The following is a 24,458-nucleotide window of genomic DNA, read 5'->3' as shown; positions in this document are numbered from 1 at the left end:
GTAAGGCCGATGGCTCGAAAAATATTGCAATATTACGATAATTCTTTTAAGCGGTAGGATAGCCTTTAATCGTTTTATGTAATGTAATGATAGAAGAGGGTCTGGCAGAATAAAAGTGAAAGTTCTGTATTTAAAAATGTTTTTAAGTGTACAATTATTCATTTGTTATTAGCTTTTTCGTTTTCCTTTTTTCAAACACATCAATCATGCTCTAAACTATTGGAATTTGCGCTTTCGTATTCTTTCCTTTGACTTTCCACCTCCTTAAGTAAAAGATATTGAGTTAATATATATATATATATATCTTTTTAAATATAACTGCTTCGTATATATGTTACTACTAATTTGAGAAATCATATACTTACTCGCCGAATAATATCTAGCAACGTAGAACTTTCGTTAGATTGAAAAAATTCATTTATTTCCTGTGGAATACAAAAATGATTTGGAGCTTTCGGTTGAATACCAATTTCCTCACCGATAAACCTAAATTCTGGAATACTTTCTTCTAGATTCTGTAATTCTTCATATGTAAAAAGAGTTCCTTTGGTAACAGATTCATCCAAAGGGCCAAAGTCAACTATTTTTACTTTCTCTTTTTTATGCCGTATAACATCAAATGAATCTATATTACAGTATATTACATATTAAAAGATATAGACTTTAGATATTAGGATTAAGAAGTAGACTTTAATTTAGCAAAAATATTCCACAAATACTCACAATTATTCAGTGGAAACCTGTTTTTAATACGTTCCATAAATAAGCTTTTTATATCTGTCTGAATATTATATTTTTCCGATTCATTGTAACTATGATATTGTGATATATCCCGTTGACTAATTGCTGAGAGAAATTAAAGCAATAATCTTTGATAAATATATAATTATGTAACATAAAACATAAATATGCTAAATTTAAATTTGTTACCTATAAGTTCATTTTGTATTACAAAGCACCGAAATTCTGTACAAGGATTAATATCCTTCCATTGCTTTAAGATAAGAGAAGATTTTATAGGAGTTTCATGATTTATATAATTTTTTGTATTATTCAAATCTTTGGCAATTCTATCTGAACTTTTTAGTAATAAGTATACTTCTTCCAATGTCTTGCATTTCAGAGTTTTAGTTGGTGCAACCCAGGTCGCATCCTGAAAATATTTTCCAGTTAAATTAAATATTTTCCAGTAGAAGCCAAAATTTTTACATACCAGAGGTGAACTCCAATTACTTTTTATGAAAACTGCACCATATTCGTCTATGACATCTTGAATTTGTTGACTGAATTGTGGAAATGTTGGTTGAGCCTCGAGTGAATGCTGAAACAAAATAATTTCTAATTGCTTTTTTTTATGTACACATTTTAAACCTACCTCATCGTTTACTACTGGAGATCCATCCATCCACTCTGTATTCTGCAATGTGGAATCTGTTGCCTCAACAGGTAAAACAAATGCATCGTGTTCCAAGTACTTAAGTACTTCATCAGGAATATGAATAATTGTAGCTCTCAAAGAATCTTTAGAAAATAGAGGGTGCCATGATGTAAATGAGCATTCAGGTTTTAAACTGTTGACCATGTTAAGCCTACACCTAATTGATCAAGAGCTTTTACTGACAAATCAACCGAAAGTTTTTAATTTAAACTTTTTAATGAACGCATTGTACTTGCTACTTACTTAACTTTAGAATTTATCGAGTTATTCTGTAACTCAATTTTGTACAAATTTAATGTAAATTCTGAAAACTAGTAAACGTCAAATATTATTAATGAGTGAAAATGAATTCCAATCAAACAAATGTGTTTAATTTGGTTTAATTAGTGCAATTCCAATAACGCCGCTAGATATAATTGGAACTATTATTTTAAAGTGACAAAAACAATGCAGTCAAAAAACAAGTTCATATGAATTATAATAAATATTTACGAAAATTTGTATAACTGAAAATAAAATTCAACTACACCAGATCACTATGTAGATTGTAAACGATATAGAGTATAAAAGATGGCAACTATATAGAGGCAATAAGCGTCGATTTCTTCGATCATATTTTTCGTTCCCATAGTAAAAGATATATGCTTTTGTGTTCAATTAGTGGAAATATTTTTATTTATTATAGGATGTTCTATAAATATCAATAAAACAAGCTTCAGGATTAGTTATTATGACGTAATAGTACAAATATGTAATCTTGATTAATAGCTAACCTACTGTTGCTAGTTATTATTATTGTGTTTTATAGAACTTATAACGTAAGGCAGTTTAGAGATGATGAAAATTAGATTTTCAAAGAAAAATTTTCCAAGTAATGCAAACAAAGGAAAGGTCATATGTTACAACATACATGACTCATTAAATGTGTCAACATTGATATTTTCTGTCGCATCTCATGCAACTCAATTATATAAACATTCCAAATAAAATACCTGTAGTAGAAAATATCAATATATTTTGCTAATAATATGGGTAAGCAATATGAAATAGAATTATTATAAATGACTTTGTTGCATTATTTAATAAGAGGGTGAATTATGTTCGCAAATTATAACTGAATTTTTATTCAAAGTGATGGCAGGGAACGAAAGCACACCTGGATCTTTGGCAGAAGATTCATTATCCACAAGATTACAATGGCTTCGTCAACGTAGGGAAGCATTGCAAGAGAAGTTAGCTCAAAAAAATAATGAACTTAAAAATCTATGTGTAGAGGAAGCAGAATTAACTGGTGTTTTGCCACCAGAAATTCCATTAGAACCAGGAGAGAGTCCACCAGCATTCCGTAAAAGAGTTGGAACAGCATTTACATATCCACAAAATTTAATTAATAAATTGAAAACAAATGAAGTTGTATGTTTTTAAGAAATTTTAAGAGATTAGTTCATTAAGTTCAAGATTTCAAAGTAGAACTCAAGTGATTTATTGTGTTTTCTTTGCAGGAGGAATCTGCTTTAGAATTAGAACGACAAGTTCAAATTGGTATAGTAGAAGCTGCTTTAGGAATTGTAAATGATCCTACAGAAAGCAAAGCAGTACGCCGTAAACATAGACTTGTTTACCAACAAAGCCAACGCAGGCTACAAGAATTAGAAGCACGTTTAAATTTCCTAAGACAAAGTCGTAATAAAACTCATCATTCAACTCCAACACAATTCCAACATCCTAGTATTTGTAATGCCCAACCACATTTACATGCAAACGTAAAGCATAGAACAAAAAAACCTCGACCACCATTAGATGGCACAGGTACAGTAACTTTTTATTCTGATATGAAAACGATTAAACTTACTTAACTTTGTTTTAAATATACTTTTTCATAGTAAATGATGTAAATTCGAAAACTACAAGAGGATTGCTTCAAGAAGGTGGTATAAGCTTAAGTCCGTTAGGATCAGAAGAGAAGTGTAGCACTTATCCTAATCATGGATATGATGATCAGTCAATTCCTAGCACTTGTAATCACAATCACATTGGTACTTATTGCCCTACAATTTCTGATCAGCGACAAGGTATTAAAATAATAGAACATGATCATAACGATAATCAAAATGTTTATATATTATCCGATCAATGTCGCACGCGAACGTATTCTCACGGTAGTGGTAGCTCGCGTAATCAAAATCACTATCAAGATAGTGAACGAATGTACCGACCACTGCCAAATGCATATGCCGAAGACGAACGACAAATAAGATACCGCCAATTTCAACCAGAACAAATGCATAATCATCAACAATATTCTGACTATAAGCATTTAGATAATGACGTCCAGCGAAGATCTGGACAGGAATATTACGAAAGAGACTTTCGTACATTACATTATACGCATATACCCGAGTTTCCAATATATCATAAAAATTCACAACCACAACCCGTACTAAGACGAGACCGCGACAGCAGTACAAATAAAAATTTGCGATATACAGATTCACCAAGCGAGTCACAATTACCATCAGGCTATTGGATGCGATATGAAGACGAAATTGTTTGGTGCACAGATGATCAACTTGCTTCGGATAGATTTGGTAGTTTAGATCGAAGGAAACGCAATGCCGTCCAACATACGAGTAGTATTGGAACCGACATACAACCACGATATCGCACAGTATCCGTAGGTTGCAATAAGAGTCCTTCTTACGTTGCGTCTCATCAAAATACTTCTGTTCATTTACTTCCATTATCTGAACAACCGTCAACTAACAATAAAATGTTACTACGTACGCAATCTTTAGGAAGCGTCGAAAAATGGCATTCGAATCATTTACATGAACTGCACGATGGTAAGGATACAACGGATAATATTAGTAGAAAAGGAAGAGAAAAAGAATGGTATGAAACCTCTTTGGATTCAGGTACAAGTCCAGGACCAGATGTTAATTTAATATCTTCCCATAAAAATATCCACTATCAGTCTACTCTTCCTGTGTGCTCTAAATCATCCACTAATAGTAATGGCGAAGATGGGAAAAATAATTACATTCCTTCTGTAAATCATCGTAAAAGTGATATACTAACGATTGAAACTGATCAACATTTACAACCATTATCATCTCGTTACGAGCCGATACGAAAAAAGATACTTGAAATTCCAGCCGAATCGAAATCACCTCAAGAAACAAATGAAGAAACAATTATGTTAGGATCTTCTCAGAATTGTACAATTGTACAAGCTGGAAAATATCAACCATACAGAGAAGTTACAAAACCTTTTGAAATGTCTGATTTTTACAAATATTCCACCAAGTTTCGTAAAAGGAACGAAATAAATGGACAGAATATTTCAAGTGAAATACAAAACGATTCTCGAGGATCGCACTATGTCGGAACAACCGATCTTGGAGAATCTGAATCTTCGAATACGATTCACAATGGATCAATTGCTGGTTCAGTTCAAAAAAGAATTTATCAGCCTGTTCAAAGAATGACGTGTCAACCTTATCTCACATCATTAAGATAACTTTTGACTATAGATAAAGTAGGAATAATCTAACAGAATGATGTGGAAAAGACAAGATAGGCTGGACCTGTCTAAACAAATATTCAAAACTCATTTTCAATTTATAATAGATTTAGGAATGGCATACTGATTGCAGTAATTTTTGCCTTAATATCGCATTACAATTTGATAAATCTTATAACCTTCTGCACTACAATGCTGCTAATCGACTGCATTAAAATTAATATGGAGACCTGGAAAGTGCCTTATTTTAACAAAAAATTGTTGGAATTGTACGAAATTTTACGATTACATTATTTGTAATATTAACATACATAAGATCTTCTGAGATTTTTGAGCATCATATATATATCTAAGTACAATTGATAACCATCGCGTTTAAAAGTAACCGATATTTTTCATTTAAGAAAATGGCAGAACATGCCAAAAGTGATCATATTTTGTTGAGCCGACTGCTTAGATTTCTATTGTAAGATATAAATAAATTTTTTTCATAATTAATTTTTTTAAATATTTACTATATAGTATATAGTATATAATAGCAAAAGTTACATTTGATGTAATGTAAAAAGCTAAAAATACATTTAAGACAGAATAAAAAAGTATAAGACTATCATAATGATACATTGGAGATTAAAATATATAAACTAAGTAATATTAATAAGGAATGATTTTCATTTATTTCATTATAACATATATACATAAGAATATTTCTTTTAATAAGTATTTGTACAACAATAGGAAAACATAGAAAATGTTAGATTTCGTTACTTTGAGCTTATTCAATTTTAACACTTAGCCAAGCGAATAGGGAGATCTCATCCCTCTGTAAAGTACATCTCTGCATGACCGAACGGGATCTCCCTTTTTGACTTTTGTAACTCGTTTTCTTTCTTTTTGTTATTGTCAGTTATTGTTTACCTGTAATTGTTCCCAATTAATTGCGTCACTTTTTCTGCTTTTATAAAGTACAGTATATAATAAAATACACCAATTTAGTGGTGTTAAAATTAATAAAAAAGTTACACTATCAGTTATGACTAAATAAAGTTATAATTGAACGATACCACACTGTAAAAAAAATATTAAAATGCATTATGAATTTTTAATTTCACGTTCAAGTTATGTTATTTATCTTTAATCATCTTTAATATTTTTAATTTTACTTATATTTTTTATGCTTTTAATATATACTTTTAATTTGATGTTTTGCATATACAATATATGAAATCTTTAAATAATCATTACCGCAAAATATAATTGACCACTTAAATAATTTTTAGATTTCTTTATTTTTTAAGTAGTGAATATTAGTCCTTGATACTTGGAAAAATGCGCGGTAAGAAACGTTGTGACGCGCGCGGTTGGCTAAGTGTTAAAAACTAAGATTCAAATGATGTAAATACTTCGAAGCTTTTATATTTATTGAAACAAAACATATAAACGTAATGAAACTATATTTAGTTCCATAATATATTTCTAGTATGTATACATTCTACTTAATTATATTATCTTCAGTTTCATATTGAACAACTGGAGTGTATGCATAGTATGTACTCAAATTAATATTTAAGTTATATAAATGTTACAAACTCACAGAAATAAATAATTCGCACACTTCATTTAGTTTCCACTACTCACTAAATATATTGTTTAAAATAAAGGTATATTTGTTAAAAATAAATAAATGATTGATTGTCTTAACTTTATCTTTAATGCTGTTTAATGTTTCCTCTATTACAAAAAGCAAATGTTACATTTTTTTATAATAAAATTATATTTTGTTTACAAAACGGTAATATTCTTTCTATGAAAAATATCTGTAAATAAAAAATATCCCTAAATTTGAGAATTTTAGTTTTTATTGTATATAGATTTATCATAAAAACTAACATTTCAAATTAAGTTTACAATTTACGTATAAATCTCTAAGGCTGCAATTTATGCTACTTGTATGCTTGAGTGAACTATCGGATGTTAAATATTATAAAAAAAGCATTCTCGCGTAATATTTTTTTACGTAATTATTGCAAGAACTTTAGAGGTATTTATTATCCTATTCATAATTAATATATTTAATAACTTGGAAACTGCGGCACGTATTACTTTTTTAACTACTACATTCAATTTTTTTATGTAAGAAGTAATAAAAATTATTGTAGAGCTGTTTTGTTGTACTTTAGCAATATGAATAACATTAAACAACGTGATGATCTTCAGAACAAGAGACTAATAACGTCTTGTTTTACAATAAGAAACTCGTTTATCATAAAATTGTATTAATTTGGAAAAAGATCAAAATTTATAAAAGGCAATACATCAATGAATTAGATACAATGAAAACTTGTATTGTATCTTCCAATGTGTTTACATTCAATAACTTAAAAAAAGGATATAATATTATTTCCCTATATGATGTATATTTTTTCGTAGAACCTAGTAGAGCAAGCCATATACATTAAAACGAATAAAATAGTTATACAATGGAAGGAAAATTAAATTTTGAATTATGTAGTGATTAAAATCTTATCTAGTAAATTCGTAGATATGGTAAGAAATAAAAGTAAATGTAAATTACATCTAAAATATAATACCGATTAAGTAACTTGATCTTAAAAATTTATGTCTTATAATATCACACAAACTATACAAAAATTCTACTTCCATGCTCTCGTGTAGTGCAATTGCAAATACACATATACATATACATGAACGACGTATTATTATCCCGTTTACAATTGCACTTCATAAAAAAAATTAAATATTGAACTTACAATTAGACCCATTGGCACTCTATATGTCCCTTTTTTACACAACACTATAAGAGACATATATTATTGAGAAGAAAAACACATTAGAATCTACAAGCGGTTACACCCAGTGTTGACAAATAGTAGTATTGTTATTCTTATTGTTAACGCATGCACATCAGTTGTTGAATATTCACCAATTAAGATGAAGAAAAGATAGAGAATAATGAAAGATAAGACAAAAATATAAGGCAAGTGGTTTCTATATAAAAAACAATATACAAAACGTTCCGTTTATTTTTATAAGCAGCGTTAGCAATAACAATAAAATTTTAATTACAACAATTCACTATAAAATTAACAATGTAGAAATTCTATAGAAAATATAAACAACTTGCATATTTTATCATGGAAAGATTGTCTGAGAAAACTTCGAATAATATTAGCTATCTTGTTCTTTAAAGGCAACACTGAGGACAGATAGTTTTGATGAAGAAAAGTGCATCCTATAACTATATGTAATAATAGCTGGAATTTATATGCGCAAAATATCTCGAGACAATTCAATCACCTAATGCTTATACAGAAGCAATTCTTTAAACAGATTAAAAGATCATTTTTATAAAATAGTTCTATCAAAAAAAAGATTGATACCATATTCTTTGGCTTTCATCTCTGTTTATAAAGCTCTAATTGCTTTCATTCATTAGTATGAATAATGTATCCTTTTAAATAATTATTAATTTTTAAAAATTTAATTTTTTGAAAAGTGTCTAAAATACAAAGATAAAATAAAGATTCCAAATAGACAGCTTTGAATTCAATTGTCGTTTATAAAATAATTTTTATTTGTTATATTTTTTAAATCTGGAATTCGTGCATACTCGCTAAAAATTGTTTCCTTTTATTATATTTAGCAGTACACACATTCAACCAGATTTTCATACTATCGCCCAGACATACACTTATTACATGGAACACTCGATTTGCGCAATTTATCACGGTCTTAAAACTATGAATTAGAAACTAACGCTATACAGTTCACGATAATTTAAGGAAATTTGTTAAATGTTCGCAAAGCCATAATAGGAGGTAGGACGAAACTTATTAATTGAATGTTCAATATGAATAATCATTAATCAAATAGAGAGTACTAATACTAATCTTTATAATCTATATAGTTTACCATCTCATTTATATAAACCAAAATTCCATATTCTATAAATTCTTTATTCCTCAAATTGGATGACAAATAAATGTAATCAAGTCCAGATTTTTTGGCAGAATAAGTACCCAACCAAAATTAAAAATAATTCTAAACTACTAAAGATATGTTATACAAAAAGTAAGTTTGTATGTTTTTATTTTATTGAACTTGTCTTTAAGCAAACATTAAGTTTCGAGCCAAGGGTTAATAATGAGAATATAATAATATTTACGAAAACAATTTCATTTAAAATCTTGGACAATTTTGCTTAAAAAAGTAAGGAAAATTGATTTCTTAATAAAAACGTTTTTAAATGTATAAACTTATTTTTGCATATATGTATATTTACCTCTTTACGTAAAAAAGGACTTTATTCAAGACAAATTAAAAAGAATAAAAACAAAACCTGTTATTTTCAAACTACCAAATGATTATTCTATTAATGTGTATTCTATATAAATCGAATTAATTTGGACCACTGATGTAATAGACTTGATGCATATTTCTTATGATTGAGTACTAATGTAACAATATTGGTCAAGGTACACAAACAGAAGCGATTACAAAGTGGCTATGTAACATTTAAAAACTTGCCATTGTACATGCGACTGCAACCTCCTCGTTATTATTTTTGTTATTATTATTAACTTGATATTATTTACATATTTCTCACGTAAATATCATCAAGCAAAGCACACAAATTTTTTATTAACGTAGCTGAGATATCTTTAAATCATAACCATTCAAACAATTCATAAACTACTTGTCTATTCAGCCATTGAAACCACATACAAGTGGTGGATGAGATAGATGGTACAGTTAACAGCAACAGTAGCAGATTACTGAATTAATACAACTACTCAGGCTGAAATTCAAATTCAGACCAATCAGACTCTTCTGAGCCTGAAAAAAGGGAAATAATATCTTCAAGGTCTACATCATATATCCAACGGTTATCCCTCTCTTCAAAAAAGTCCCACAAAATTATTTGCTGTAAAAAATTGTGGTTTTTTGTACATTCCTGACAATAATGTTAATAATTGAAAATCTAAACAATATTATAACAAAATAAAAATTTTAACTTACACGCAAAATATCGACTTCTGCATCTGCGTTGCGTCGATGACGAACAGGAGGGCCAACATCTGTTTTAGTGCCATCAGGTAGTGCGTGTAGGTAAAAACACTTATTGCCAAATGGACATTTTCCTTGTCCTTTATTGAAGTACTTACAATCCTTAGTGCTACAATATATAAACAATTTAATGTAATTAAAAATTATAGTAGTGCATGTTTTATCCTACCTTAACGCACATTTGTAGTCTGTTATCAGTTTTTCTTTTTCTTCTTTAGTATCTACCCAGTACATACTTGGGCATACAAAGTCAGAGGTGGCACGACATTCTGGACAAGCTCTAATAATTTTATTGTCAAACTGTTTAGCTTGTCTCCATTTCCTAATACAACTTAGACAAAAACAGTGATTACAATTTGGTAAAATGCCAAATCTCTGTTCTCCAGATGTTTTTTCCATTATAACTTCAAAGCAAACACCGCAAGATTTTTCTCTGCTACGTTGAATAGCAAATGAAAGCTCCATGTCCACTTCATGTTGTTTGACACATGCCTAAAATATTAATATTAATAATGGAAAATTTTATATAGTTGAAATATACTATTTAAATAATGTAATATTACATGTAATTACATTTGTATGTTTCTTTCTAAGTTCTTCGTTGTACGGATGAAGTGCAGCACGATTACACAATTCACAAATATCTCCATGTAGATATGTACAATTACGTTTTTTGCAAATTCCAGTTGCTTCTGCATATGGACATAAAGGTTCTGAAGATGGACTGGATGCTTGATCAGATGAATTTACAGCTTGAGCATAAGATATTGACATTGAAGAATTTGTAGATGTTCCTGAGATTGTAGAAGCTTCATTCGTAGAAGATGATCCAGCTACGTGTGAAGGTACAAATTCTGGTGCTTTTACCCATTCTTCAGCATTACGAATATTGTCTTTACTGGAAATATGTAAACACATTTTAGCACATTATATTTTCTATTACCCTAATATTATACATATATATGTGTGTGTGTGCATATATATACATATTTATACATATATTATATATCACATATTTTTATATACCATATTACAATGTATTACGTGAAATGCAAATGTTATTACAACTTAAATCCTGCCGAAATAAGATCATCTGACAACAACATACGCAATCTTTATTGTTGTCGAAGTTGAAATATTTGAAGTGTGTTGTCCAGCTGATGAATTTTCTACCGAATTTGCATTTACCACATTATTATCAAAACTTTCAGTAGTATGGCGAAAATAGCAGTGATTTCCAAATTTACAGATACCGTGTTTAAAAAAGCGACAAATATTGTTCATAGATGGAGCAGAAGAAGATATTATTGTTTCATTATTTCCATCATTCCAAACTCCTTGAGTATGACGGTATCTACAATTATTTCCTTCACGGCACATCCCATTTTTGAAGTATCTATAACAAAAAATCAAAACATCGCATCAGCTCTAACATCATTTTGACATCAACAAATTTCACAAATAACGCAAGTGTCTATTATTTATATTTCATACAGATTATTTCAATAAAATTTCAAAATATAATTTGATGACATGTAAATGCTCACTTGTGCAATATATAAGTAACATGTGTTTTAGTTTTTATGTAATTTTAATCTACTTTTACTGAAATAAAAATAAATAATACATAAATGAAGATTTTGTAACATAATCTGTTTATGACTAATAATTTTTTGATATAGTTCCAAATACGATTACTTTTGGTTAGTAAAAAAAAAAAGAAAACAAACGCAAAAATTTAAAAAATACTGATATTTTCACAGCTTAATATGTTGGCGCACTATATTCTAGTATGTGCAGAGGTTGGTCTCGATACTTGAGTATTTTTATATTGTTATTAAAATTCATTAGGAAGTAATTACGGGACAATTTCTTACCGGCAAACAACGCTCTGTGTCCAACTGTCGGCCATTTTCTAAAGCTTCCACTTTAACAATAATCGACAACGCGTCCTGGAGGATCGCGTACGACTTTTTTAACGATGGCAATATGAAGAACAACAGAGATCCGTCTCGATAATCGTGCACTTTACACTGCACGATATCTCATGCTACATCACCAATTTTATTTAACAAGTGTATTTTTACAGGTCCTTCGAAAATTCTAAAAAAAAAACACCTCTTACACATCAATTTTCTTTTTCACTCTGTTCTGTTACTTCGTTTTTTCCTTTTTGACGTCGTTCGAAGTTTAATTTTTTACTAAAATTTTGCTATTGTATATGTGTACTATCCGCTTTTAGGCACTATTGGACAAATATTTAATGTGTACTGAAACTCATTGACTTTACGCGTGAAAGCACACATATACGTCACGGACTAAACTAACAACAGGCAAATTCACATTTAACCGTTATACACAAGTCAGAGCATGCGCTCAAAGTTTCAAGTGTTCAAAAACAACTTGTAGAATTAATAAATTCAATATGTACGTTTCTTTTTTTTTATCCTCAAGGAATACAAACAAAAACATACAATTATAGAATGTTCAGTTAAAATCAAGTCTAAAAATAATGTTATATTTAAATAATTTTATATCTTATTTAATATTGTATATTGTTTGATGTTTTTTTTAAATTATATTATATAATTTAATAATTAATTAATTCATTATTTATTTTAGAAAAATATGTGTTCATTCTTTAAATATTTATTAGTGTTTACTTAATTAAAATCAATATACTTGCACTCTTGACATTATTAATATTCTGTTAACAAAATGTTATTATCTCATAAGTATATTGGTTTCTTCATAAAAACAAAGATATTTTCAAAAAGTGTGTATACATAGAAAATTTTTTAACGAATATTAATTTGTAATCCATTTGTAAAATATACATATATCAATCGCACTTTAATCATACTAGTTGTAACAATATTTGATTCTAAGTTTATTTTAAAATATTTTCTTACGATATTCGAAAGAAATGAGAATCAAAACAATATGATAACGCAATTTTGAGAACGAAGCTTTATTTAGTTTGGTCGAAATAAAATTACAATCATATGTTGGTAGTGTACACTATATACGGATTACCGCCACGGTTGTTGTGGTTCGACAATGAATACGGATTTATATTTTTAACTAAAAATTGAGACGATAGTGCTATTTAGCATTCAGATAAAAAGGTGAAACTTATTTTTTAATATTTAAAAATCTGAAAGTGCTACATGTTTTTAAATAGAATGTCACGATTTCAATCAATATAAGATTTTGAATTGTACACAATATTTTAGTTTGAAGTATCAAATGGGAATTGTTGTTTGCTCCTTTATTCGGAAAACATTATAATTAATTGTTATGAAACATAAATATGATTTTTCTTATCTATTTTTATTTATGTTTTGCTTCTACTGACAGACTTGATATAATCTCAAATGTAAAATACAACATGGCGAAGTAAAGCTACTTTTTAGAATAACCTCAATTTTTCATAACCACAATTGTTTATTATGTTTGTAGAAAGAAATGCAATATTAATTATTTTTTAAAACTGTTTAATTGTCTCTTCTTGTTATGTAGTACTTCTTTTTTCAATGTAATTATTGTATCTATTAATTTGCGCTTGTAATATTCCCTCTATTTATATTTGTTTATATAATTTGAAACGAACTTATTTATGTATTTATGTTAAATGAATAAGACATTTAATACATAATACTTTCTCATTTATAGTTATTTTTCTTTCCCTTTCTCTATAAACTTTTTTTTTTATTATTTTAGAACTAGTTTTTGAGGATCTAAATATATTTCTATTTTTCTTTCCATGACATTGCTTTATATATAATTTGTAATAATGTAAGTAATAAAATTATTACTTTGTATAGCTAATCATATAAATAAATACACATGGATTCTAATATTGATATGGAATTATCAACTAATCAAACTCAAAAGGATTCAGATACAGAAAATGAAACAAAAACTAAAGATATGAATGAATCTAATAGAAGAACAGATATTACTACAAATGAAGAACAGAGACCAGTAATCTCAAAAGAAGATGAAAATGTTGTTGATGAAAATGAAGGTAATAATAAGATTAAAAAAAAAAAAATAAATATGGTAGATGAAATAGAAAAAAATTTATCTGATGAAAATTCAAAAAGCATTCAATTATCAACCACTACATCATGTCAAGAGAATTTATCAACTACTAAGTCATGTCAACAAAATGTTTCTGGAGAAGGTAACTTAATAGTAAAGGAATTATCTTTACAAGAAAGTAATACAAGTACTGTGGTTACGGACTGTAATGACACACATTCATTGACTTTACATGAAAGTACTACAAAAAATGTTTCACAGGAAAAAGATTCAATAGAATTAATGATATCCAATACTATTGACAAAGATGACATAGATAAATTATCAGATAACGTCAATGTAGTAGAATGTACAAAATCTAAAAAATGTTTAGGAAATATATCAGAAGAAGTGGAAAATGTCAATATAGATGGTTCATGTGATTTGCACTTAGCAGAAAAAGAAATTGTTGAAAATGTTTTAGAAGATTCTCAAATAAATAAACAATTTTCAGTTAGTGAAAAAAATAATTCAGATAATAAAAAGACTGACCCAATGGAGACATCAGAGAGTAATGATAGAAATGTGACAGAAAAAAACATTATAGAACCAGAAAATACTGAATTTGTGCAGTTTTCTCAAGAAAAACACGGAGATGCACAAATTGAAAGTCAATCTATGGATGCTGAAGATCCTTTTGGTGGAGATAGTCTTACAACAGAAAATATTGAATCTATGGAGACTGACGACCTTTCTGAAACTAATATAGGATTTCCTAAATTGTGCAGTCAAACTGATAATTTACCAGTTATTGTAAATAACGAGGAAAGCAGTTTTAGTAATAATAAAAATAAAAAGGATGACAATAATGGAGCAAGTAAAGATAGTTCCATTGATATTTTACATTCTCCAAATGTTAGATTGGATTTACAAGATACTAGTAAAACTGGTAATGAAAATTCAGTTCAATCAGAATGCAATGAAGATCTACATATAAATTCCACTGAAAAGTGTGATAATCAAACAAAGAAATCTGTCGATGAAATAACACCAATGGATACTGAAGAAGAACAATCTAATGTTTTACCAGGACAGGATGATGAGTTATGTATTATCCCAGATAGTATGAAAGTCATAATTCCTGAGCAAACAGAAAAATCAAACTCTAGTAATAAAGAATCAATACATAAAGATAACCATAAACAAAATGAAATTAAGCAAACATGTGAAAACTCCGGACCAAATAATGATGAAAACAAAGACTTACATCAAGGCCTGAAGGAACAAAATACCACAAGTGAATCCATTGTAACACATGCAAAAAATATCAGAACAGAAACAGATTCAACTAATAAAATCACAGATATTACTACAGATGTTATTAATATTGATGAAGAGTCAAAAAATTCCGAAATTGAAGAAATCACAACTAAAGAAATTTGTAAACAATGTAACGAAGAAAAATCGTGTAAAATTAAAGTAAAAATTGGTTTTGATACTTACAATGTATGTTCGAAAACCTGTAAAGCATTATTCAAAGTTGCTAATAATAAAGCGATGGATATACCAAGTGATGGAGTTAATTCTAAGAGAGAGAAACGTTGTGCAAACTGTTTGCTAATTGTTGAACCTAATGATGAACGTAATCTTTCTTGGGAAACAATGGAGTTCTGTAATGAGGAGTGTCTAGGCAAATTTCAAACAAAATATGGAAGTTATTGCAGAAATTGCAATGGTTCAGTACAAGCAGTAAGTTTAGGAAAATATTGTGTACGATTTGGTTATGATGTTAGACAATTTTGTTGTTCCACATGTTTGGAAGAATTCAAAAAGGGCCTAAAAGTATGCAGTTATTGTCAAAAAGATATAAGCTCTAGTGCAGAAGGTTTTCTTGCACCAGTTGGTGAAAAAGGACAATTTAAGGATTTTTGTACTCAAGATTGTATGGAAAAATATTCAAAAATGAGCTCTGTTGAACCTCCAAACATAGAAAAAAAATGCTGCAGCGTTTGCCAAGAAGTAAGTAGTCATTTTTTTGTATTTGTATTTTCAATACGAATTCAATAGAAACTTTCTAAATTAAAGCTTTATTCTTTACAACAGGAAAAAATTGTTCATTGTGAGGTTCAAATAGACAGATCTGATCCAGTAGCTATATGTAGTGAACCATGTTTTGCAGCATTCAAATTTGTGAAAAAGGTTGATCCTGACCAGTGTTCTACCTGCAAAAAATTTTTTGAGTTACCTAACAAAAAAAGTTCTGTTGTGTTTTATGAGAATGAAGCTCATACATTTTGTTCTAAAACTTGTTTAAATGTATTTATTATTACCAATAGGAAAATTGTTCCTTGTAATTGGTGCAAAGTAAAAAAATATAATTTTGACATGATTAAAAAGGAACTAAAAACATGTCAAGTAATGATGATGTGCAGTTTAAATTGCTTAACATTATATCAGGTATAAAATGGTCACATATTTTTTTTTGCTTCAAATAGTACTACATGTAAGACTGATGTTACTTAATTTTAATTGTATATAGGTTTCTATCAACGCAGTTTCAGCAAAACGAATAAACTGTGACTTTTGTAAAGAATTTTCGCAAGCACAATATCATTTAACAATGTCAGATGCAACAATACGAAATTTTTGTTCTTATCATTGTGTAATGAATTTTCAAGCTCAGTATACCAAATCTCCGATTACGATACCAACTGGCGATGATCCTGTACCTACTGGCATGCCCAAAAGAACGTTACCTCAGAGAAACACAAATTCCAATAATCAAAAAGTTAATGATATACAAAACAAAAAGAATATGCCTGTAATTTCTTCTGTGACAAGTTTAGCCACAATTGGAAATGGTCAATCCAGTCCAACAACTCAACAAAACAGTGTAAATAACATGTTAGTACCTTCAGTTGCTATCAGCCAAAATCAAACACAGCAAGTAATTTATAAACAACATATTATAACAAGACCACCAAGTCCAATCCAAATTCACAATAAAACAACTCAGTGTAAACCTGTGATGCACACAAAAGGAGTTTCAGTACGTCCACATCCTTGCACAAAAGCTTCACAAACAGATGGGATTCACCAAGCAGTTATACCGATACCAGTTCCAATTTATGTTCCATTTCCAATGCATATGTATACTATGCCTTTTCCAGTTCCATTACCTTTTCCATTACCAATTCCTGTTCCTATCTTTATACCTACAACAAGAAATAGTGCTAAGGGAATATTTAAAGAAATCAAAAGAATACAGGAAAAAATACCAGCAGATCCTTTTGAAGCTGAACTTCTCATGATGGCAGAAATGGTTGCGACAGAGAAAAAAGCTAATGAGACTGACTCGGATTCTACAGATGATAGGTAACTTTACTATCAGTGGTTGTTATTAAAGCATTTTTTCTGTTTTTCTCCTCTACTGTTCTTACAGAGATGAAGATACTGGCGACCGTGATCATTCACATAGTGGAGTTTTCAGTCCAGAAGGTGTTGATTCTAGTAATACATTTGGCGATGACATGTTACAAATGGCTTTGAAAATGGCAACTGGAGAATTGGATGAGCCAGCTGTTGACTTAGAAGCTGCTTTAACTCCAAATACTATTACTGCTACACAAGCACCGACACAATCTGACACAACTATAGAAAATGATGGTAATGGGAGTGTGCAATATATATATATATATATATATATATATATAGTAAGTAGATGGAAAAGATAATTAATAATGAAACGATTATTTAATATTCAGTTCAATCGGAACGGCTTATTGTTCCCTCTCGGGGAAGGAAACGAATGGTTCCATATAAACCACGATCTACACCAAATAAACGAGGAAGGCGCGTATCTAGCACAAATGATATGCCTTTGATGCCACCCCCAGAACCTCAACCTCCACCTCAACCGAGAATAATAGAACCCATAGAAAAACCAGATGCCAATATGGCTCTCAAATATACTTTTGGAGTAAATGCTTGGAGACAATGGGTAATTTAGATATATCGTATTTTCGATCTCAATTTCGATTGAAAATATGGATATTAAAAATTAAAAATTTTTTTAAAATATAGGTAGTTACAAAAAATGCTGAATTAGAAAAACAAAGTACACCAATTAGAAAAATGAAATTATTTAAAACAGATCTTTTGCAACTCACAGCTGACGAATTAAATTATTCATTATGCCTTTTCGTGAAAGAAGTTAAAAAACCAAATGGAGCAGAATATGCTCCTGATACAATATATTATCTCTGTTTAGGTAACTAAGTTCGTCACATATATTAATTGAAAGAAGTTTATAATTATTTATAATTATTTTATATTACAGGAATTCAACAGTATTTATTTGAAAATAATAGAATAGACAATATTTTCACAGATTCATATTACGAAAGATTTACTGATTGTTTAAATGAAGTTGCAAAGAAATTTTCTGTTCTTTATAATGATGCACGTAAGTTAACTTTTGCTTTTAATATCTATGTAGAAAATTATATTGTAAATAAAATATCAATTTTTCGTAGAATATATTGTAACAAGAGTTGAAGAAGAACATTTATGGGAATGTAAGCAATTAGGTGCTCATTCTCCTCATGTCCTTTTAAATACTCTAATGTTCTTTAACACTAAACATTTTAATCTTGTAGTACGTATAAATTATTTTGATTTATTATATAAATACTAACATTTGTTTTAAAATACTTAAAATTTAATATCATTTAGACAGTAGAAGAACATATGCAATTATCATTTTCTCACATCATGAAACATTGGAAACGTAATCCAGCTGCACAACTTACTACAGGAGCAGGAAAAGTTCCAGGTTCCAGAAACGTTCTTCTTCGTTTCTATCCACCACAATCAGCATTGGGTGAGTATCAAACAATTTATATATTGAGTCTCTCGGAAAGTTTGTTCCGATTTTTAAGGAAGATTCAAACACAGCACATTTAAATTTCAATATACATTTATTGAATTATATAGGTGCCATTTTGTTCCACAACCTTTCTCGATCTTTCATGCAACTTGAATATTCTATCCTCCCAGAACCTTTCAGATTTTTCGGTGAAAAAATTTTCAATATGATTTTTTATGTTGACCAAAGAGGTAAAGTTTTTACCATTAAGGGAATTTTGTAATGACCTAAATAGGTGAAAATCTGAGGGTGCAATGTCTGGTGAATATGGTGGGTGGGGTAGCACATCCCAACCAAGCTCCAACAGCTTTTGTCGAGTAGTTAGAGATACATGAGGCCGCGTTTTGTCCCGATGAAACACGACGCCCTTTTGATTTGCAAATTCTGAACGTTTTTCTTCAATTGCTGTCTTTAACTCGTCTAATTGCGAGTAACACTTTTCCGAATTTATCGTTTGGTTGCTTGGTAGAAGCTCATAATACAAGATTCCCTTCATCAGACACAGAGCATGACCTTTTCGGATGAAGACTGGCTTCTGGGATGGCTAAAGGTGATTCATTCCGCCATCCCCGAGATCTTTTCTTCTCAACATTGTTATAAATAATCCATTTTTCATTCCCCGTCGCTACTTGCTTCAAAAATGATGTCTCCTCATTGTGTTTATAGAGCGAGTTGCAAATGGAAATGCGATCCATTAGTAGATTTCTTTCCATTAAATCGTGAAGAATCCATACATCAAAACGGTTTATATAGCCAAGCTTCACAAAATGCTCATGGATGGTGGACCTTGATATTTTTAATATTTTTGCTAATTCACGTATCGTATAGCATGGATTATTCTCGACTAGTATTTTGACCTGATCTTCATCAGTGGTGGAGGGCCTACCCGGGCGTTCTTGATCTTCAAGGTTGAAATCACCAACTTTAAACCTAGCAAACCATTTCCGCACAGTTCTGTCAGCTATAGCATCGTCACCATAAACAGCGCATATCTTGTTTGCTGTTTGTGTGGCATTTTTGCCTTTCCGGTAGAAGAAAAGCATCAAATGCCTACAATGCACTTTGTTTCCTTCCATATTTAAGAGCGCTAAAACTAACAAAAGTTAATGTATCCTAATCAAACTTTTTTCTAAAGGTGTTTGAAACATCACCTTTTAGGATATGTACACATGTCATTAGTTTTCAATCATTCTAATATATTCAGACATGTCCTAATACCACCTATCGAATATCGGCACGAACTTTCCGGGCATCCCAATAGTCAAAAAGTAATAACACTCTAAGGCCTTAATCTTTTTTCAGAAGGTAATTCACGTAAAAAGAAAGTATATGAGCAACAGGAAAATGAAGAAAATCCATTAAGATGTCCAGTCAAATTATATGAGTTTTACTTGTCTAAATGGTACGTCTATTTATTTATTTTCTTATTTCATAAATAAACATTATAAATAAAAAATATAATAGTTATGTTAATTCTGTACTGTTATTTTAGTCCAGAAAGTGTTAAGACTCGGAACGATGTATTCTACTTATTGCCAGAAAGAAGTTGTGTACCGGACAGTCCAGTATGGTATTCAACATCTCCATTGGCTAAGGAACATCTCATAAAAATGTTATATCGCATTAAAATGGTTAAAGAAATCAATGTGGCATTATTAACTAGCTAATTTCACGTTTGCATATTTATCTTTAATATCATGAATACCATGATATGCAAAAAAGTAATTGTTCCCTTATACGTCAGATAAGAATGTTCAAAGAATGTGTAGTCATTGAAATTTTTATAATTTCTATTGTATATTTTTCACTTCCTAATAAAACAGAAGAATGTATTATTAACGAAATTTTTTAGAACTTTCAGTATGAAACATATCCAAATGAAGTTGTTATTTCAACAAAAATGAGCAATATGTATGTTTATAAATTATATATGATCTATATTTTTACAAATAATTAGGACCTATGTAAGAAAAATATGTACATTACACCTCTTTTTAATATACAGATAACACATAATTGGAAAACAAATTTTTATTAATAATTTTAAAAAATATTTATGAAGTTGGTTTACTTCTTTGTAACATATATTTGCGTTTTAATATAGTCTTCTGTATTTCTAAGTGACGAAGTTCTGTATGTACATCTGAAAATATTTCATTTTGTTCCTCTTCTGGGATGGTCTCCCTATTGAAACAAAATATATTTGAATACATTTTCTTTAAAATAGTAAACATTATTTTAGTGATAATATTCGATTTTACCTGTAGGTTTTCATCAAATCATATTTCTCCCATGGTTTAGCGAGAGCTGCTGCCTTTTTTCGACGTCTTTCATTAACAACTATATCTTTAATTCCTTTTAAATTTTTACGTTCCCATTTCTCTGACCAAGGTAATGGCTTAAGAGGGACTTTAATATCATTTAATGGGACAGATTGTGAAACTGTTGTTTCTATTTCCATATCAAAAGGAAATGTACTATATTCTAATGGTGCATCTCTGAGGTAAAGTAATTCATCGTCTAATCTTCTTTCTAACCTGCAAATAAAAGGAAGTTTTTATTCCAAGTTCTAATTACATTTCATTAATTAGTATTTACCTCAAACAATCAATTTTCTGAATAGCAGGATCATATAAATCATAACGTACTTCCACACCTTCCCCGTTAACAACATTTCTTAAAAGAAATGAACTTCTTAAACCACAGCCCTCTCTTAATATACATATACCAACAAATCTATTTAGTTTTTCAACTGCATGTGGTTCTGAATAAGTTACTGCTAATATTGAACCAACATAAAATTCAGGAATACTTATTACTGATCTTCTACTCAACATATCCATGCGTTCTAATTTCTCTCTCATACTCTGACGATATAATGGATTAGGATCTGGTAAAAATTCAGGATATATAAATCTGTAATGTGTAAATGATTCAGATTTGGTTGATTCATTATTAGGTTGAGTTTGGGAATCATTATCGTCATCTACTCTATCATCTTTTGGTTGTGCCAAGGTTGAGAGAGCTTTAGGTTCTTTACCTAAAAATGATAATATATAGTAATATTTATATGTACTAACTAAAATGTAAATTATTTAGAAATATTTAAAATGTGTGTTAATTGTTAATTATTAGTACAGTACATTTTTCATGATATGTAAAGCAAAATACGATAATAGAAAATACCTAATAATTTTATAAAAGTTAATTTTTTCCATGTTTTTTGACACAATAATCTTGAGGAAATACTCATGCTTGTTGATACTAATCTTAATTTGTTGTCACTTTTAATTTACACCGTTCACACGAGCTGTGTGAGGTTATATTTTGGTTAATATTTTTTCCAATAGGTAACACTACGGTCGTAAAATAAACTAAGATGGAGGATTCATTTCTGAATTTTTGTGATTGTGTCTTCCAGATTACTCTCACCTTTCTTTTTATGTTATTTTTAATCTACGAGATGCGTGTATAAGGACTTATAGATTCTATTCAACAAATCGAAGCATTAACTGGAATAATGTGTATTTTCTTACATGAGATAAGATCCAATTTACAATAAGCAATATTTGGAAAGACAAGGTACGTATACAGCGATTGCCAAGAAACACGTGGTATACTGGACAAAAAAGTTGGTATACTAGACAATTACATTATGAATTGTAATTGTTTATTTATTCGCGTGGAATATTTAAAAATATTAAGATTTAAAATAATTAGACTCAGACTAAAACCATAGTAGACAAAATTTTTTTGGTAAATTCTATTTATTTTGTAATAAATTTTGATACTTTTATTTATTATAATATTCCACTTAATTTTATGATATTTCACTAATTTATAAAAATTTATTCCTTTAGGTGTATTAATAAGCTACAGAATTAAATTTAGTATATATTAAGATCATTGGGTTCAGAAGATTTATTTGCTTGTATATCAAAAAGGAACCATTTTGAAGGTAAACTTATTAGAATTTTGTTACATGCCTTAGATAAATTGTACAATAGAAAAAATCAAGTTTAAAATCTATTTTTAGGTTTAACAAAATATAATTAAAATATAAAAAAGAGAATTCATATATATGGAGTCATATATATTGGATTGAATTTGAATCAGTGCGAAAGAGAAATTATTTACATTTTTATCTAATTGAAAAACTACAATTTAATTTTTTAAATTTTCAATATGATAGAATCTATAACATTAGAACTACGACCTAGGCTTCAAATATGCAATGTTTTTATTCATTTAAAGAAAAAAGTAAATTCAACAGGAGCTACAGTAAAGCTTTCGAAAGAAAGTATAAAAATAACTATAGAAAATAATACAAAAACATTTTTAACAAAATTTGTAAAGTTAATACCAGATTCATTATCAACATTAAATGTTACAAGCAATTGGATTTGTTTCCGTGTACAAACAATATCTGATCCTGTATTTGGATCTTTTAAAACGCAAATAATTACCAATCCAGCATTCAATGTTAATTCTTTGAATGATTCTTTTAAAACTACTGAGTTATTTAATACTGGTAAATGTCGTATAATGTGTGCTTGTTGCGAAAACATTGTTTCTAAAAACATGTATATTAAAAGGATTTTACCTTTACCAGATATGAATTATGATTCAAGCGAATGGTTTTGTTGTAAACACAATCATAGTAATACTATGCATAATTTGATTCCATCAGAGTCTGAGATTTTCTATGGGCCACTTTTCTTCATCATTCATTCAAATTTACTTAATCACAACTTAAAAATAGATGAAAATGTTGTGATTTGTAACAGATGTTTACAATATTTAGGGAAAATTCTTCCAGATAATTCACTTAAATTATGGAATTGTGCTGTGGATTACAATTTATTAAGTAACTCACAAAGTAAGACTGCAACAGATCCCTTTAATGATTTTTTACTTGCTATTAAAACTTCAATGATTGGTATGATTGGTGAAGAAATAATTTTGCAATGCTTTATAGGAAAAGAAATTCAGTCTCTCATTTTAAAACCAATGGATTGGCACTTAAATTTAATGATTGAGCCTAAGGAAATGTCAGACGATAATATTGTAACTTTGCAAAGAATATCAGTTGTCAAAGTATTATATAAATATGAAACAGACAAAAATATTATTGATTCTGTAAATAAATCGTATTGTGAAGTTAGTTTTTCAGTAATAAGAGCAGGTTTGGAACATTTATTAGCATCAACAAAACGATTTCCACGACTTCATAGAACTGTAACTGATTATTATATTGGACATATATGCCTAGAAAATTTTACAGACAATACTTAATAATAAAAAATATCTTTTGTGTTTTTTAAATATAACAAATTTTGAATATTTCATAAATAATTTTTTATAAATAAATGATGATTCTTAATAAATGATTTCTAATTTACTTTTAAACCTTTTAATGAAATTAAGAATTTCATAATTTTGATTTATATTAAGAG

The 24,458-nt window shown here is 29.0% G+C and overlaps 6 protein-coding genes across 11 annotated transcripts; 3 read left to right on the top strand and 3 right to left on the bottom strand.

Annotated features, from left to right (window-relative positions):
• Positions 1-100: 100 nt before the first annotated feature.
• LOC100747985 (cell division cycle protein 123 homolog) lies at positions 101-2,094 on the bottom strand. 2 transcript variants are annotated; one of them, XM_012391690.3, is made up of 8 exons: positions 1,968-2,094; positions 1,682-1,742; positions 1,376-1,610; positions 1,214-1,321; positions 931-1,153; positions 724-846; positions 366-625; positions 101-263 (listed from the first exon to the last, which is right to left on the bottom strand). In XM_012391690.3, the coding sequence occupies exons 3-8, from the start codon at positions 1,580-1,582 to the stop codon at positions 201-203; spliced, it is 984 nt and encodes a 327-aa protein (XP_012247113.1). In that variant the 5' UTR covers positions 1,583-1,610; positions 1,682-1,742; positions 1,968-2,094; the 3' UTR covers positions 101-200. The 2 variants fall into 2 exon arrangements, with proteins under 2 accessions (XP_012247113.1, XP_003493511.1); XM_003493463.4 differs by having other exon boundaries at positions 1,376-1,595.
• Positions 2,095-2,329: 235 nt separating this feature from the next.
• On the top strand, positions 2,330-5,371 carry LOC100749183. The gene is made up of 4 exons (XM_003493473.4): positions 2,330-2,470; positions 2,571-2,851; positions 2,941-3,247; positions 3,322-5,371. The coding sequence occupies exons 1-4, from the start codon at positions 2,467-2,469 to the stop codon at positions 4,956-4,958; spliced, it is 2,229 nt and encodes a 742-aa protein (XP_003493521.1). The 5' UTR covers positions 2,330-2,466; the 3' UTR covers positions 4,959-5,371.
• A 1,282-nt stretch (positions 5,372-6,653) lies between these two features.
• LOC100749064 (probable E3 ubiquitin-protein ligase makorin-1) lies at positions 6,654-12,378 on the bottom strand. Of its 2 annotated transcripts, XM_012391687.3 has the most exons (7): positions 11,927-12,378; positions 11,303-11,445; positions 11,158-11,218; positions 10,623-10,947; positions 10,219-10,541; positions 10,002-10,158; positions 6,654-9,906 (listed from the first exon to the last, which is right to left on the bottom strand). In XM_012391687.3, the coding sequence occupies exons 1-7, from the start codon at positions 11,959-11,961 to the stop codon at positions 9,772-9,774; spliced, it is 1,179 nt and encodes a 392-aa protein (XP_012247110.1). In that variant the 5' UTR covers positions 11,962-12,378; the 3' UTR covers positions 6,654-9,771. The 2 variants fall into 2 exon arrangements, with proteins under 2 accessions (XP_012247110.1, XP_003493520.1); XM_003493472.4 differs by having other exon boundaries at positions 11,158-11,445.
• Positions 12,379-13,022: 644 nt separating this feature from the next.
• Positions 13,023-20,846, top strand: LOC100747862 (zinc finger MYM-type protein 3). 3 transcript variants are annotated; one of them, XM_024371149.2, is made up of 13 exons: positions 13,023-13,177; positions 13,877-14,238; positions 14,299-16,094; positions 16,179-16,532; positions 16,615-17,450; positions 17,518-17,741; positions 17,840-18,075; positions 18,159-18,345; positions 18,415-18,540; positions 18,611-18,732; positions 18,810-18,957; positions 20,305-20,404; positions 20,495-20,669. In XM_024371149.2, the coding sequence occupies exons 2-13, from the start codon at positions 13,899-13,901 to the stop codon at positions 20,667-20,669; spliced, it is 4,644 nt and encodes a 1,547-aa protein (XP_024226917.1). In that variant the 5' UTR covers positions 13,023-13,177; positions 13,877-13,898. The 3 variants fall into 3 exon arrangements, with proteins under 3 accessions (XP_024226917.1, XP_012247116.1, XP_012247115.1); XM_012391693.3 differs by having other exon boundaries at positions 13,877-16,094; positions 20,308-20,404; positions 20,495-20,846; XM_012391692.3 differs by having other exon boundaries at positions 13,877-16,094; positions 20,495-20,846.
• A 169-nt stretch (positions 20,847-21,015) lies between these two features.
• Positions 21,016-22,255, bottom strand: LOC100747618 (39S ribosomal protein L19, mitochondrial). The gene is made up of 4 exons (XM_003493460.3): positions 22,189-22,255; positions 21,601-22,042; positions 21,264-21,539; positions 21,016-21,186 (listed from the first exon to the last, which is right to left on the bottom strand). Exons 1-4 carry the CDS (start codon positions 22,253-22,255, stop codon positions 21,057-21,059), a joined length of 915 nt encoding a protein of 304 aa, XP_003493508.1. The 3' UTR covers positions 21,016-21,056.
• A 121-nt stretch (positions 22,256-22,376) lies between these two features.
• On the top strand, positions 22,377-24,363 carry LOC105681514. 2 transcript variants are annotated; one of them, XM_012391697.3, is made up of 3 exons: positions 22,377-22,584; positions 22,863-22,960; positions 23,039-24,363. In XM_012391697.3, exon 3 carries the CDS (start codon positions 23,188-23,190, stop codon positions 24,295-24,297), a length of 1,110 nt encoding a protein of 369 aa, XP_012247120.1. In that variant the 5' UTR covers positions 22,377-22,584; positions 22,863-22,960; positions 23,039-23,187; the 3' UTR covers positions 24,298-24,363. The 2 variants fall into 2 exon arrangements, with proteins under 2 accessions (XP_012247120.1, XP_012247119.1); XM_012391696.3 differs by lacking the exon at positions 22,377-22,584 and adding an exon at positions 22,598-22,758.
• The last annotated feature ends 95 nt before the right edge of the window (positions 24,364-24,458 follow it).

Source organism: Bombus impatiens, unplaced genomic scaffold, assembly GCF_000188095.3.
Source record: "Bombus impatiens unplaced genomic scaffold, BIMP_2.2 scf_1112, whole genome shotgun sequence".
NCBI lineage: Eukaryota > Metazoa > Arthropoda > Insecta > Hymenoptera > Apidae > Bombus > Bombus impatiens.
Note: the sequence above shows the minus strand (reverse complement) of the source record. Positions and strands in the feature narration are given on the sequence as shown.